Source organism: Ceratotherium simum, chromosome X (assembly GCF_057802395.1).
Source record: "Ceratotherium simum simum isolate JZ-2026a chromosome X, ASM5780239v1, whole genome shotgun sequence".
Taxonomy (NCBI): Eukaryota; Metazoa; Chordata; class Mammalia; order Perissodactyla; family Rhinocerotidae; genus Ceratotherium; species Ceratotherium simum.
In genome coordinates, this window is record NC_141940.1 from 13609229 (window position 1) to 13623766 (window position 14538).

The 14538-nt window shown below is 36.7% G+C and overlaps 1 protein-coding gene across 10 annotated transcripts in view; it reads left to right on the forward strand.

Moving 5' to 3' along the window:
- MCF2 (MCF.2 cell line derived transforming sequence) overlaps positions 1-14538 on the forward strand; it is a 108571-nt gene that overhangs the window by 37618 nt on the left and 56415 nt on the right. For 9 of the 10 annotated variants that reach the window (XM_087426655.1, XM_087426656.1, XM_087426653.1 and 6 more), the window contains 2 exons: positions 2727-2841; positions 4363-4453. In XM_087426655.1, the coding sequence (XP_087282781.1) occupies positions 2727-2841; positions 4363-4453 (206 nt within the window). Of the gene's footprint in view, positions 1-1638; positions 1705-2726; positions 2842-4362; positions 4454-14538 lie in introns of those variants that run through there. The other variant, XM_087426659.1, reaches the window with a different exon arrangement.

Below are 14538 nucleotides of genomic sequence, written 5' to 3' on the forward strand. Positions count from 1 at the left end.
ATAGATGATCCTAATTGGACACTTAAATCTGGCCTCTGCTTTAATGATTATAATTAGCAGTAATTATGAATTAGTGGTGACTTAATTAATGTGGTTTTATGTTTTATCTTATAAGTTGTATAAATGTGTGACATACTGTCACTCTTGAGATTCAGGGATTTTACTGAAGCTAATCAGTGTTTTTCAAACTATGTTCTGAATAGAATCACCCTCAGGGCTTATTCCCCCAAGACCCCTCTCCACAATTTCCTTCCTTATCTGCTTTTTGTAGTTGTTTTCAGAATGCTTCTGCATATGGTTTCTTTTGAAAAAAGGATTCCCAGGGAAAAATAATTAAAACCACTCACTTTAGAATATAAATATTTCTTTTATTCTTTACTCATAGATTTACTACCTAGTGTAACACTTGTAGGTGCTTAGTGGTAATAACAGTTTATAGATTAGTTGATGATAATTTACCCTTATAAGAACTTTGTATTCTTTCCTTTGATAGGTATCATTTGCCTAAGTGCTAAGTTGTTCTGTCCTTAACTAGAGTGCTTACCAGCTTGCTTGGCAAGACTAAGTTATAACATATATAATATATGTGTTGTATTATATATTATTTATATTTTGCTGCTTCTACACTATACCCTATTGATAGAGGCCCTTTGTTTAATGATTCGCTAAATCTCTTGGTTCAGAGTTGTACAGCTTGAAACTTTTGAGTTCCTTTAAAGCTCTTGGGTGGATGCCATCATTCTCCATGAATATCTTCATCCTGCTCTTTAAGTATAGAATATTACAAAGTGAAGATTTACTATCATTTGATTTAATACTTGGAACTAGTTTGAATCAAGATAATTTGGGAATGGGGACTTTGGACTTTCCCTCAAGTTTCCCTTGATAAAGATTAAGGCAAGGAATGAATTTGATCTTTTTCCAAGTGTGCTAGAGAAGAATGTGTATTCTGCTTTTGTTGGGTAGAGTGTTCTATAAACATCAATTAGGTCATGTTGGTTAAGGTTGTTGTTCAGGTGTACTGTATCCTTGCAAATTTCCTGTCTACTTGTTCTATCAATTATTGAGAGAAGGGTGGTGAAATTTCTAACTAGAATTGTGGATTTGTCTATTTCTCCTTGCAGCTTTATCAGTTTTTGTTTCATGTATTTTGAAAGTCTGTTATTAGGTGCATAAGAATTTAAGATTATGTCCTTTTGATGAATTTACTGCTGTTTCATTATCAAATGATTATCTTAATATCTAGTAATATTCTTGACTCTGAAATTGACTTTGTCTAAAATTAGACAGCTTCCTTTTGACTAATATTAGCATGGTTTATCTTTTTCCATCTTTTTGCTTTTAATGCATTTGTGCCTTTATATTTAAAGTGTGTTTCTTGTAGGCAGTCTATAGTTGGGTCTTGATTTCTATTTTATCCAGTTTGATAATCTCTGACTTTTAATCGGGATGTCAAGATCATTTACATTTAATGTGACTATTCACATGACTGAGTTTAACTCTATCATCTTACTATTTGTTTTTTGTTTGTTTCATTAGTTGTTTGTTTTTTTCCCTCCATTTCTGCTTTCTTTTTTTATTTTTTATTTTTTATTTATTTTTTCCCCCAAAGCCCCAGTAGATAGTTGTATGTCATAGCTGCACATCCTTCTAGTTGCTGTTTGTGGGACATGGCCTCAGCATGGTCGGAGAAGCGGTGTGTCGGTGCGCGCCTGGGATCCGAACCCACTAAGCCACGGGGCTGGCCCTCTACTTTCTTTCGGATTGAGTATTTTTATCATTCCATTTTAACTCCTTTGCCACTGTCATATTTTTATTGCACAATGAATTCTTTTGTCTTTATATCTTAAATTTAGTCACTTAAATTCAGCCAAATAAGAATTACAACTAAACCTCTAGAAATATTTCTATTAGCAAGCTAAATTCAAAGGCTATCTTTCACCTTTCTTCCTAAAATGATCCTTCAACTTCCATTTAGCACTAAATACTTGCTGAGCACCTACTCTGTGCCCAGGTGTTAGGCTGACTGTAGAGTGAAGCCTTAAACATGTGTAAGGCTCATCCCTGCACTTAGGTGGTGTTCATCCTCAGTGTTCCTCATCCTCCAGGCTGCATAGAGGACTATGGAGTGGAATGCACACTGAATTTTTCTCTGAATTCTACAGAGAAATTGTGGTCTTTCTTTCTTGGCATTAGTAAGATTCCTATACCATTATTGCTATTACGGCTTACGTTGTTTCTTCTACAAATCCATTAGAACATTACTTATTTCCTACAGTTTGTATCCTGTATTCTTTCATGCTCACCATGACTCTAAGTGGTCAGTTATATCAAGATTTTCCCTTGCTGTCAAGCCATTAATTACCCATTTTGAATTTAGGCTCATAGCATTGGTATAGCAACAGTTACTTCCCAATACCCTTGGTGGTCCAATTTGAGGGGTCAGCTATGTTTTCAACTACATTTATTATACACATTTCATCAATTTTTCTTCTGAGTATATTCACCCATTTTGCCTGCTTTCTTTCTTTCTTTCTCATTCTGCCACTTTTTAAACTTTGTCAGGAGCATGGTGCTATTTTGGTTAATGTGGAGATCATCATCCTTATAAAAGTTACAGTTGCACAAAACTGTCTTCTAAGTGCCCTTCTCAAATCTAAAATTCCTTTTCTTGCATTGTTGTCACATAAAATCTTAATTCAGTTGATATTTAAATACTATTTTAGGTGGCCGGGGAAAGGACAATGCTTGGATCATTACGTTTCCAGAAAACTGTAATTTCAGATGTATACCAGAAGAAGTGATAGCAAAAGTGCTGACTTACTTGACATCTATTGCGAGGTATAGCATTTTATTACATTTTTTCCAATTTGTTTTATATCAGATACCCATTTGAATATAATAATGGGCAATTGGCTTTTTAGTGTGGCTATTATTATTATTGTAAATTATCATAAGACTCACCTTCAGAGTAGATAAGAAATATAATTTAGAAGGGGAAGCTGACAGCTACCTAAATTGCTATAAAAATTATACTGAGGATATGTGAAAAGAAAATTGAGGGTCTAGAAGTATTTGTCCCCATGAAGAAGAACATAGGTTGAGAATGATGATCATGCATAAAGACTTTCATTTGTCTAAAAGGAAATCTTACTAGCTAAGAGTGAGGAGGCTGTTCTTCATTTCTTCCAAGAATAAAATAAGAAGAGTGAGGGGGCCAGCCCTGTGGCCTAGTGGTTAAGTTTGGCGTGTTTCGCTTCTGCAGCCTGGGTTTGGTTCCCGGGTGTGGACCTGTACCACTCGTCAGCAATCATGCTGTGGCAGTGACCCACATACAAAATAGAGGAAGATTGGCACAGACGTTAGCTCAGGGCAAATCTTCCTCAAGCAAAAAGAGGAAGATTGGCAACAGATGTTAGCTCAGGGCAAATCTTCCTCAGCAAAAAAAAAAGAAGACTGAATGTTAAATAGACACAAAAATGATATTGTAGTATATTTGGAGGAACTTCTTGATATTAGAAATCATTTGAGAATAGAATTCTTTAAAAGAGAAAGTTTCAAAAGCTTCCTTAAAGATTTTGTTTAGGTTGAAGACAAATTTTTTAAAGGAAACATTTTCCAGTTACTAACTCTGAAGACTAAGAGGGCACAAATCCAGGACGCTAAAATTGTGAAGAGTCTTATGAACAAAAATCAAATCCCAGAAAACTAAATTCACAGTGCATCCCTTAAAGCTGGAAAGTGGTCTTTTTATGGTAAATAAAAGTTCTATTATCCATTAAATTGCCTTCTCTCAAGGAGCAGACAAGAGATAGAAACATATATTTAAATGAAAGAAAGAAAGAAAGAAGTGTTTTTCTGAATGAATAAATGGATCATTGGCTCGTGATGGACTGCCATGAAAAGTTAAATCTGATTTCACGAAGGCCAGCTTTCTATAAGGTTTTCCCATACCCAAGATCACAGTGTTCGAAATCCGTTTTAGTGACCTATCTGCATTACGCTATCACTTGCCTATTTTTTTATTCAGGTATATTTATCATATAACATAATATCAGTTTCAGGTGTATAACGTAATGAATCAATATTTGTATATGTTGTAAATTGATCACAGTAAGTCTGGTTAATCACTTGCCTTATTTAAAAGATTGACATTAGTGCCAAAAAAGAAATTTTGAGTAGTGAGTAATGGGGCATGAAGTCAAATTGGTTTTCCAATGTAGCACTTTGTGATAGCTTTCCAAATCCAAATTTGTCCTCAGTCAAGACATCAAATGTAAATGAAATAATCAGAAGTAAGGACATATCTAGCAAATTTGGGTTATTAATAAGAAAAACATATTATTTTTCCTTATCTTACAGGCAAAATGGATCTGACTCCCGATTTACCATTATTGTTGATCGAAGATTGGATACTTGGTCTTCTCTCAAAATCTCTCTCCAAAAAATCTCAGTAAGTACCAATGCATTTTACAGTAGCTTCTTATTTTTATTTTACATTATACTTTCCATATTGGGAGTACAGATTATTTTGATACTGATGGAGGCAATAAAAATACTGATGGAGAAAATAAAGATAGATGGGATGGTGAGGTGAGAAAGTAGCTTGAAGAAGATTTGGTACAGGATATTGAGCTAAACAACTCCACCCAAAATCAAACATAATGGGAAAGAATGAGTAGTCAATGGTTCACATTATGAATGAGAAGAGACTCACGGTTCCCTATGCCTTTCAGAGCAAGGTAAGTTTTTATAGGTACTTTTTTTTTTTAATGAAAATAGCTATTTTTTATATTCATATAAAGTATAAAGAAGAAAGTTTAAAACAATAGTCAATAATCCAACCATCCAGAAATAAATATTTTTTAACATTTGGGTGTGTATCTTTCTAGACTTTTTTTCCCCTGGGATAGTGAGTCACCTTCCCTATTAGAATCTAGTCTCCAGCTTTCCAAGATCCAGATAGAGAAAACAGTTTCCCTAAAGGAAACAATATGAGAGATGCAATCCTGCCCACAACCAAGATGACCTTTTACATTATTAGTTAGGCTCACCTGGATATAGCCTCATTGTCTGCCACTTCTCTTTCATAGAAGAGGAAGGAGATGAGGAACCCATAAACCACTGAGCTGGCAAGATTGGGGCTGTCTGTAGAAGCACCATGTGGCCAACTTCCTCTATCAGACCAGAGTAGCTGGGAGTCAATATATTTTTTTTTCTTTGAGTATCCAACATCACCAACTATCTGAAATTCTTACTTTATCTCCTGATTGACACAGGAGGCCACTTCTACCAGAGGAAGTTGATTTAATTGTGAAGGCAAGACAAAATTCTAGGTTGTTGGATTTCTGAGCCAGTGTTCTTTTTACTATACCAACTTACTAATGAGTGTGAAAAATATTCTGGCACTCACGTGGTAAAATAAATGAGATCATGGGGCCGGCTCCTTGGCATAGTGGTTGAGTTCCACATGCTCTGCTTCGGCGGCCTGGGTTTGCGGGTTCGGATCCCAGGTGCAGACCTACACCACTTGTCAGCCATGCTGTGGTGGTGAGCCACATGCAAAATGGAGGAAGATTGGCACAGACGTTAGCTCAGGGCAAATATTCCTCAAGCAGAAAAAAGAGGAAGATTGCCAATGGATGTTAGCTCAGGGTGAATCTTCCTCAGCAAAAAAAAAATAAATAAAATAAAATAAAATAAATGAGATCATTATTCTTTTCATACCCAGTGTGAATTATTCTTCATCTTGGGTGAGTCAGCAAGTGGTTTTCTGTTTACTTCTTATAACAGAGGTGTTTAATCTTAAGCAATGGAGAGAAGAATTAATACCAGATTCACACGACTAAGATAAAATAGTAAAACTTTGACTTCATATAATATATTTTTGCTTTTTCAAAAGCGTTCATATTTAGTAAGTAATATTGATTCCCTTTATTCCTTGATTAAGTACTGCAGGCAGGTGTCATTATAATTGTCTTATAGATGAGGGAATTACATTGATACATGCCCTTTGGGAAGATTATTTGATAACTCTAAGGTCAAATAGCTAAGTAACAAAAAAAGTCAGAGGAAGAATTGAATTTTCATGAATTCCAGTTGGTGCCCTTTCCATCTGCAGCTTTCTTTCATTTTCCAAATGACTTGTGGATAGACAAATAAATTTAATGTTTTTTAGAAAAAGGTAAAATTCCTTTGGAGAAGGTAAATCTGCCCTCCATATACTATTGAGCCCTATCAGTGGGGCTACATGAAGTGAAAGCTATTTACCTTGCTCCAGTCTTTTAGGGTCAGTCCTTGGGCTTGTTGAGCAGACTCCAGTTTCTGACAGTAATCAATTATTTTAAACTAAATTTAACACTTCTTACAATAAAACATTTTTTTATCACGCAGCCCAGCTTTTTTCTTTTGGCCAATACTACCTGCTTGATTAAATTCATTTTCATTGAGTGACTGTTTGGCACATGGCATCATTTTGGTAAAGTTTTATTTTTATTAATCAAATGGATTGTTTGGAACAGAGGTCTATTTTTCCTAAAAGAGAAATATAAGATTCGGTCCTGATCCTATTGATTTGGGGTCAACAGAGGCATAATGACTTGTTTTTTGGGAGGCGACACTCTTCTGTTTTCCTAGGGATGCTCTCTCAGTGGGGAAGTATGAACCATGCTCAGCAAAGAGCTCAGCAGTCAGGGTCCCTTCATTCTCATAACTGCCGAATTGGTGGTGCTGGGCAGGAGTGGGGGTACAGGTGATGATACATGTAACTGGCCATAGATTGTGTTGATTTTTTTTAACATTTTAAATGTTTCTGCTTGTGGAATAGTTTCTATACCCACGCTTTAAGAGCGCATTAGTTATATCTCAACCATTAATAGCCATTGGGTCACAGTTTGCAATAAAGTTAAATATTGAATACAAGCTAACTTCAAGAGTAAAAGTTGGCATTCAGGAAGGATTTCTGATGCAAATTGCTGTTGTATAGATAGGTGTAACTATCTTTGGTATATTATTTTAAATGAGTGCCTATGAAATAAGTATACAATTCAATTTGAAGACCTTAATTTGTAGATTCCAAAATAAACTATGCGGTTGGGTTATACTTCATAATTAATGAGAGGGGACACAGATTTTCTTTTTCAGTTACACATTTTGGGGAAATGTTAATTTGGGAGAGAGTCTTACCCATCTTAGAAAGTTTGCATGCTATGTTCTTTCTATATCGTTAGAATTTTCATCAGGACAAAATTTCACAAACTGTTTAACTTTCACAAGGCTTAAACCCAGACTAGAATTTAGTTAAAAAACAATTTCGAATTTTAAGTTACAGACCAGGGTAGGGCAAGAATAGAGGTATCAGTTAATACTACCTTCACAAAGATTCTTAGCATTCCACCTTAAAAATCAAACTGCGCAGAGGAGAAAGCCAGTCCCATCAAGCCCCTAGGAGGAGAGTCGCTATTTTTTTTCCCTTCCTCCACTCTTAGGACATGCCTGATCTTCTTGAGCAGTCCAGCACAAGCAAATCCATGAGGTTCAATCAGGCTAAGTAATTGGAGGAATGTGTCAACTCTGAATTACAATGAGCAGCAGGGGAGGCTCTGTCAGCTGATTACTCAGGGCTAGTGGGTTTTCTGCAGTGCTGCCACGGTGGTAATGGAAGCAGCTACGATAGCTTTGTTTGATAGAGATTTTTGGCTGCCGCTTTTAAATACTACCCAAGAAGTAGCTCATATTTCATCAATGTTGCATTGACAATTGGAAAAGAAGAGTGTTATTGTGTATAGGCGAGATGGCAGAAGCGAATCCCCCGAGAGGCAAGATGAGGTTCAGAAGGAATGCGGTAAGGGCTCTGCCTGCAGTCCTGTAAAGCCTATTCCCAAGTTCAAGTGCAGGGATGCTGCAGCATGGTGCTATAGCACAAACTGCTGAATGAGGCTTTTGGGGAGATGGAGAGAATGGAGACTTGTATTTGCATGGATTGCATTGATGTGATTACTGTGATATTGACATAGGGAAACGTAAAGAAGTCGACAAGGTAGAATGTAATTTCAGAATCTAAATGTGATCAAGTTTATGAGGAAGTGTCATTAGTCATGTTATTTGTTTGAGACTCTATGCACAATTTTGAATCATTTGGCAGAGTAGTTTTAAATCATTAGTTAAAATAATACATAACAGAAGGATTCATCCTGTCTTTCACCATGGTCAAGTAGAGTATGATATGGACAGGTCTAGAGATGACTTCATCAGCATTTAAAAAGGCAGCTTCCTGGGTGTTACTGTACAAGTGAAAAATTTTAAATGTCTAATGATTTGAAATCTTTGTGATTTCAATTCTTCTCCAAATTCAAACTTTAAAGATGTAGAATTCTAGCCTGTTGACAACCTGTTTTTTTTAAGGAAAAAAAGTGACTCATTTCTCATTATATATTAGAATTTAGAAATCTCTCCTTTCAGATACTTTTCAAACACTTTTCTAGCTAAAATTTTCCCTTCATTGGTTCACTTGTATACTAAATTCCCAGCAAATTTCTAAAGTGGTATTTAGATGTATTTTGGAGAAATGTGAAATACCAGTAGCTAATTTGATAACTAACTGGTCATCAACAAGGTTTTAAATACCACTCTTTTTCTTTCAAAACCTAAGATAATGTTATTGATGTTATGATTTATAATATAATACTTGCTCATTATAAAAATTGAATGAACACACAAAAAAGTAAGAAACTAAAAATCGTACATAGAAAAAAATGACATTGGAATCAAAAGTAAGATAAGGGAAAGAAACCAGTTAAGAATTTTATTGTTGAATGACAGTGAACATCAATGGGTGAGTAAATGATTTATTTTCTAATAAATCTCTTAGCACACAATCATATTTTAAAGATTACAGTTTGGGATATGAATCTTTTTATTTTGATAATATTGTGTCTTCAGCTCTACACGTGATTTTGTATTTTAGGAATAATAGCTTCAGACTTTTTAACAATTTATGGTGCACAAGAAATGCCCGTGTATGTGCTTTGCAGTATTGGGTGCAACTGACATTAGTACTGTTGTTATCAAAAGTAACTGACTTAAGCTTTCAGAAAGTTCCTAATTCCTTTATATACATACATGTTTTCTCAGTGCCAAACTTAGTGTATATACACATACATTAATATACACACAAATAAATACAGCACACAAATACTCATTGAATAGACATATCTAGTACTGTACTACACACAGTACAGGTTACAGAGGTAATGGACTGGCTTCTGAGCTGGAGGGGCTCTCAATCTGTAGAGAAGGTAGGACATGTTCATAAATAACTATTGTGAAAGAACTTCTTGCTGGGGGGGGAAGGCCTCATAAAGGAGATGACATTTGTTTTGTTTGGACCTTAAGCAAGAGCATCTGTTTCTGTTACCTTTCTTTGTTTCTTTCCTCCATTTTTCTCTTAAATTAATTACTTTAAGTGGCCCCCTAGGAACAGATATCTTGAAATGAAATTGACTGAATTAAGTCCGAAGCCCAGAACTATAGTAGAAGACAAATTTGTTCTGCTTACATGGATAGGGCTTGACCAGAGTGAAAAATTGGAAACTCAGCTGGTGACACAATTGCTTGGTCTTGAAGGATATCTGGAGTTGAGCTGATTCTGGAGGCTATGATCGGTAGCACCTGAAAGGATGGCACAATGGATTTAAAGTCCAAAGAGAGAATTAAACTGATTATTTGGTGGAAATTGCAATGACTGTGGCTGAGTGAGAGGGAGGAGATGAGACTAGATATGTGACAAGAAGGGCAAACCACAAGGAAGGAGTATTGCTCAGGACTGTCTCGCCTCTGAGGTCACTTGGCAAGTTGTTTGGTGATCTGTGGAGTAACTCATACTTTCTGTACTCTCTAAGGGTAGGGTGTGGCGGAAGAGTGAGAAAGTAGCTCATGGCGTTGGAAACTCTTCTCTATAGCTTAAGGTCATGAGATTTTCCGCAGCATATGCTAAAGAAAGAGTTCGGACCTAATCAAAGTTAATCACATGCCAACAACTCAACATTATATTCTGTTATGATATTAGATTATAATTGTTTCTATTCAGTGGGCTCCATGATGCTAAATTGCTTCCAACAATTTGTTTCGACTGTTAATATTTGTCCCAGTTTGTAAATGTCAAGGTCAACTCATTCCTAAATGCTAGGCAGCAAGTCTGAGTGTGCATTCAGTCTATGCGTCGTCAAGTACGCGTCCTGAAAAGTGTTAAGTGTCCTGGAAAGAGCTTGCCTTTAGGATTCAGATAGGCGTGGGTGCCACTGCTCACTAGCTATAACCTTGGGCAAGTTTCTGTACCACTCTCTGCTTCAGTTTTCTCATCTGTATAAAGGCCATAATGCCTACTTCACTGTGATGTTACAAAGGCTAAATAGGATAATATATGTAACAAGCCTGGCACATATGTAATAGGCTTTCAGTCAAGGGCTCCCTCTTATTATTACTGCATTTCTTTGCCCTAAAGATTAAAAAAAGAAAAGCTATAGGAATAAAAATTGTTTTTATAGTAACCAAACTTATATTGTATAAGTCCCTTTAACCATTTTTAAAGAAATAACTAGAATAACTGGAAAGTGTGCATAGGGTGTATGGATTGCCTCTCTTAGATACCATACAAAAGAACATTAAACAGGGTAATTTCCAGACTTTAGTAGTGAAATGATGTATCAAGTTTATGCCTTTTGTTGTTATTGCTGCCCTTAACTGCTGGAAGGCCATAGAACTGGGTGATCTGAGGGTAGGCGTGAGGAGAAGGGAGTAAGTCTCTTCTCTAGGTGGGAAGGGTGAGAGAAAGCTAATTCTGGGCCCATTGACTTGAAGAGCCAGTGAGAGCTGCTGCCGAGGGCTGGGGTGCGGCTGTGCACAGATTGGAGAGATGGCTCTGAGCTCTATGAAGGTGGGCAACATATTCATTTTTACTGAGGTGCCTTTAAGCAGTCACATGTCGGAACTCCAAAAAAATGGCTGCAAGAACCTAAAACCAATGCTGTTTCCTCTCTTGTGCTGTCTTTATGTTTTTTTGTAAAGAAAAAAACCCACAAAATAAAACAAGGCTGACCCTTGCCCCCATCCCTTTGCTTTTTTGCCAAGTTCTCAAAAACGATTTATAGTTTTAATCTAGGGTTTGATTTTGGAGAAAATAGAAATTGTGCTTTTTCATGTTTATATAACCATACAGATTAGATATCCTTAAAGCAACATACACAAGAATTTAGAAATGTAGTATTCCCAAACCGAAATGGAGAAGTTCAATAGTCTTGAGCTATATTTGCTGTAAGATATGTGCATCTGATACTGTTTATGATATATGATATGCTGTTTAATTGTTCATTTAAGTACTAGCTTTGAAATAGATTATCTCGAAACTTTTAGTTATACAAATATCTGTATATAGAGAAAAAGCACTCTCTCTATAACTGTATGTATAGTCACAGGCAAACACACGCGAACCGATCTTAAATCCATATGGCCTTTCAGGTTAAAATTTCTCAAGAGCGTTCTGTCCCATCCAGATTCCCACAGCCAGCGATCACAGAGAGAGAAGTGTACATATTATTGATATTGGTCCATGTTCAGGTATATTGAAGCTTTAGTTCAGAGGTTGCAAGCTGGTAGTCCATAGATGTGTTTTGTTTAGACCATACAGTGCTTTAACAAACTTTCACTTTGTTTCCCATCTTTAAAAATCTTGAAGTTTCACACAGAAATCTGGATTTCTGGCTTCTTTTGAGAACTCAAAGATCTGGCAAAGCTGGGCCCACCTTCTCACATGACAACATTTAGCTGGAACTGATGGGTTAAGCGCCCCTCCCCCATGCTTTCCAGTTCGCCACAATCCGCACTGTTTCTTGTTACTCTGCATCATCTAGGAACAGTGTGAGTTGCCATTTTCCACCTCATTCAGGCTGTGTTTTAATTAAACCCTGCCTACTTCACTCATTTACATTATCCCCCCATGCACGGTGGGCATTCAAGTTTGTCCACTTTGCTTTAGGTTTCTTGTTTAGACACTTAACCTTGAACCTGATCCTTGTATCATCTTTGCTATGCTTCTCCAAATTCCTCCTGTTGATCCTTTTTCTATCCATTAGTAGTTTCTCCAGAGGAAGGAAAGCTGAAATGGAAAAATATATATTCCTTTTATTTTTCAGTTATATCTTGCTTAAGAGTCTGGCTCTGCAGTCAGGTGAATGTGGGTTTTAATTCTGCCACTTACAAGCTAGAAGTTCTTGAAAAATTACTTAACCTCACGAAACCTCAGTGTATTAGTTCCCTGTTGCTGCCGTAACAAATTATCACAAACTTAGTAGCTTAAAAAAACACAACTGTATTCTGTTAAAGTTCTGGAGGTCAGAAGTCCAAAATTAGTCTCACTAGGCTTAAAGAAAGGTGTCAGCAGGGCTGTGTTCTTCTGGAGGCTCTAGAGGAGAATCCGTCTCCTTGACTTTTCCAGCTTCTAGAGGCTGCCTGCATTCCTTGGCCCATGGTCGCACTTCACTCCGACCTCCACCTCTGTCATCACATCTCCTTCTCTGACTCTCCTGCCTCCCTCTTTGTCTAATAAGGATCCTTGTAATTTCATTGCTCCCATTCTGATAATCCAGGATCATCTCCCCATCTCAAGATCCTTAACTTAATCATATTTACAAGGTCCCTTTTGCCTCGTAAGGTAACCTATTTATGGGTTTCAGGGATTAGGAAGTGGATGTCTTTGGGGAATCATTATTCTGCCTGCCACACTCACTTTCTCCAGTTGTGAAATGAGGATTAAAAGAGAACTTACTGCATGTAAAGTACTTAGCACAATGTCATAATAATGCTTATGACGGGTATAATTCTTGTAGTAGTCGTTCAATAAAAAGCAACACTCCCACCCATGGCCAGCTAGCCAATCTCTTTTCCCTACCTTAGGGCTTCAAGAGGTCTTGAATATTTATAAATGTATGTATGTACATATTTTTTTTGCTAGAGAGAAGCTATGAAAAGTGGTCATTTACGTGAGGTTGTGGATTCGCTATAGTTAGACAGTATGGCAAGTGCCTTTTTAGGTTTGACATAAGTAAATGGGACCGGGATTGAAAAATCCAGTGTATCTGAGTCATACATGGGATTTAATGGGCGTGAAGGATAGAAACAATGTACATGATGTGAACTGTATGATTTCATCTTCTAAAAAAATTACTCCAACAAACCAAATGAATTGTTTGAGTGCCACTCAGTTGTTTAGTAGTTGTGTGGCTATTGCCTACAAGTTATTTATTCCTCCAAATGGCTATTCAATTTGAGACTAGCTATTGGGTTAACAGAATCCATGTGTTCTAGAAGATTTGCATGGTAGCTCAATAAAGATCCTAAAATTATCCTATAATGAAAAACATTGTAAATGTAATTATGCAGATAATAAATGAAGTTTTCATCCTTGATAGTGCATTTTCTTTAAAAATGCAAGTTTTTGTGAACTTTTTGTGACAAGTGAATGACTAAACATTTTGAAGGAATTGAGAAGAACGTATGATAAAATAATCACCAAGTTTTACTTAAGAATGATCTGATTAGAATGTAGAATTATCTTTAGAAGCATTTTATACGGCTGTCAATGTTTGGGATAAACCACTTTATCAAATGGAGGCAATAACTGATTTAATAAACAACCAACAGAAAATCCCTGACTTATGAGTGGCTGAATACCCCCAACCCTGCCTGAACTGGCTTCCCAACGGATTCTGTGGACAGTGATTCTGCTTCTCTCTCCTTTCTATTTTGTGCCCTGCTGTGTGATCAGCTGTCCCTGGACCTGGCTGCTGGGACAACTTTGCTCTCCTAGGGTAGAGACCATGGCCTTACCTCAGGCAGAGAGTTGCCACATGGCCCTCTCTCTGTTCCCATAGTATCTTCCCTCTTCTCCCCGACAACACCCCCACAGTTTTGGAGGTGGGTGAGTATTCCAGGCTTTACATTAGTCAACCCTAGGGTCTTGCATCTAGAGATTTCCCACGCAATACCAGAGAATATAATATTAAGGAAAGTCAGAGAGACAAAGGTGATGAGACCAGATTAGCGTAGAATCCATGAAAGAATAAAAGTAATTTTGCTTTAAGTGTTGGCAAAAGTCGGGTGCTTTCAATTTCATTTAAAAGTGAAAAAATAAGCTGGGTCAAGGCAGGTAAGTATAATAATAATTATACTGGTAATTTACCCAGGTGAACAAGAAGGAAAGGCTTAACTCCTGATGTGAATGGGGTAGAAATAGAATCAGTGCTCTCAATCTAAAAACAGGTCCAGAGTTCTCACAAGTCCCTGTCAGAGTCTCCCCTTAAGCAAGCCCTTATGCATATCCCAAAAGTTTTCTACCTAAACCTGCTTGTCCTTAGGGCCAAGAATCCAAGGAAAATTTAAAAAACTATCTTAGTAATTTTTTTTTTAGAGTTTACAAAAATGCCCTTATATCTATTATTTCTTTTAATTCTTACAGTAACTGTGGGAAGTATGCGCCATGCTTAG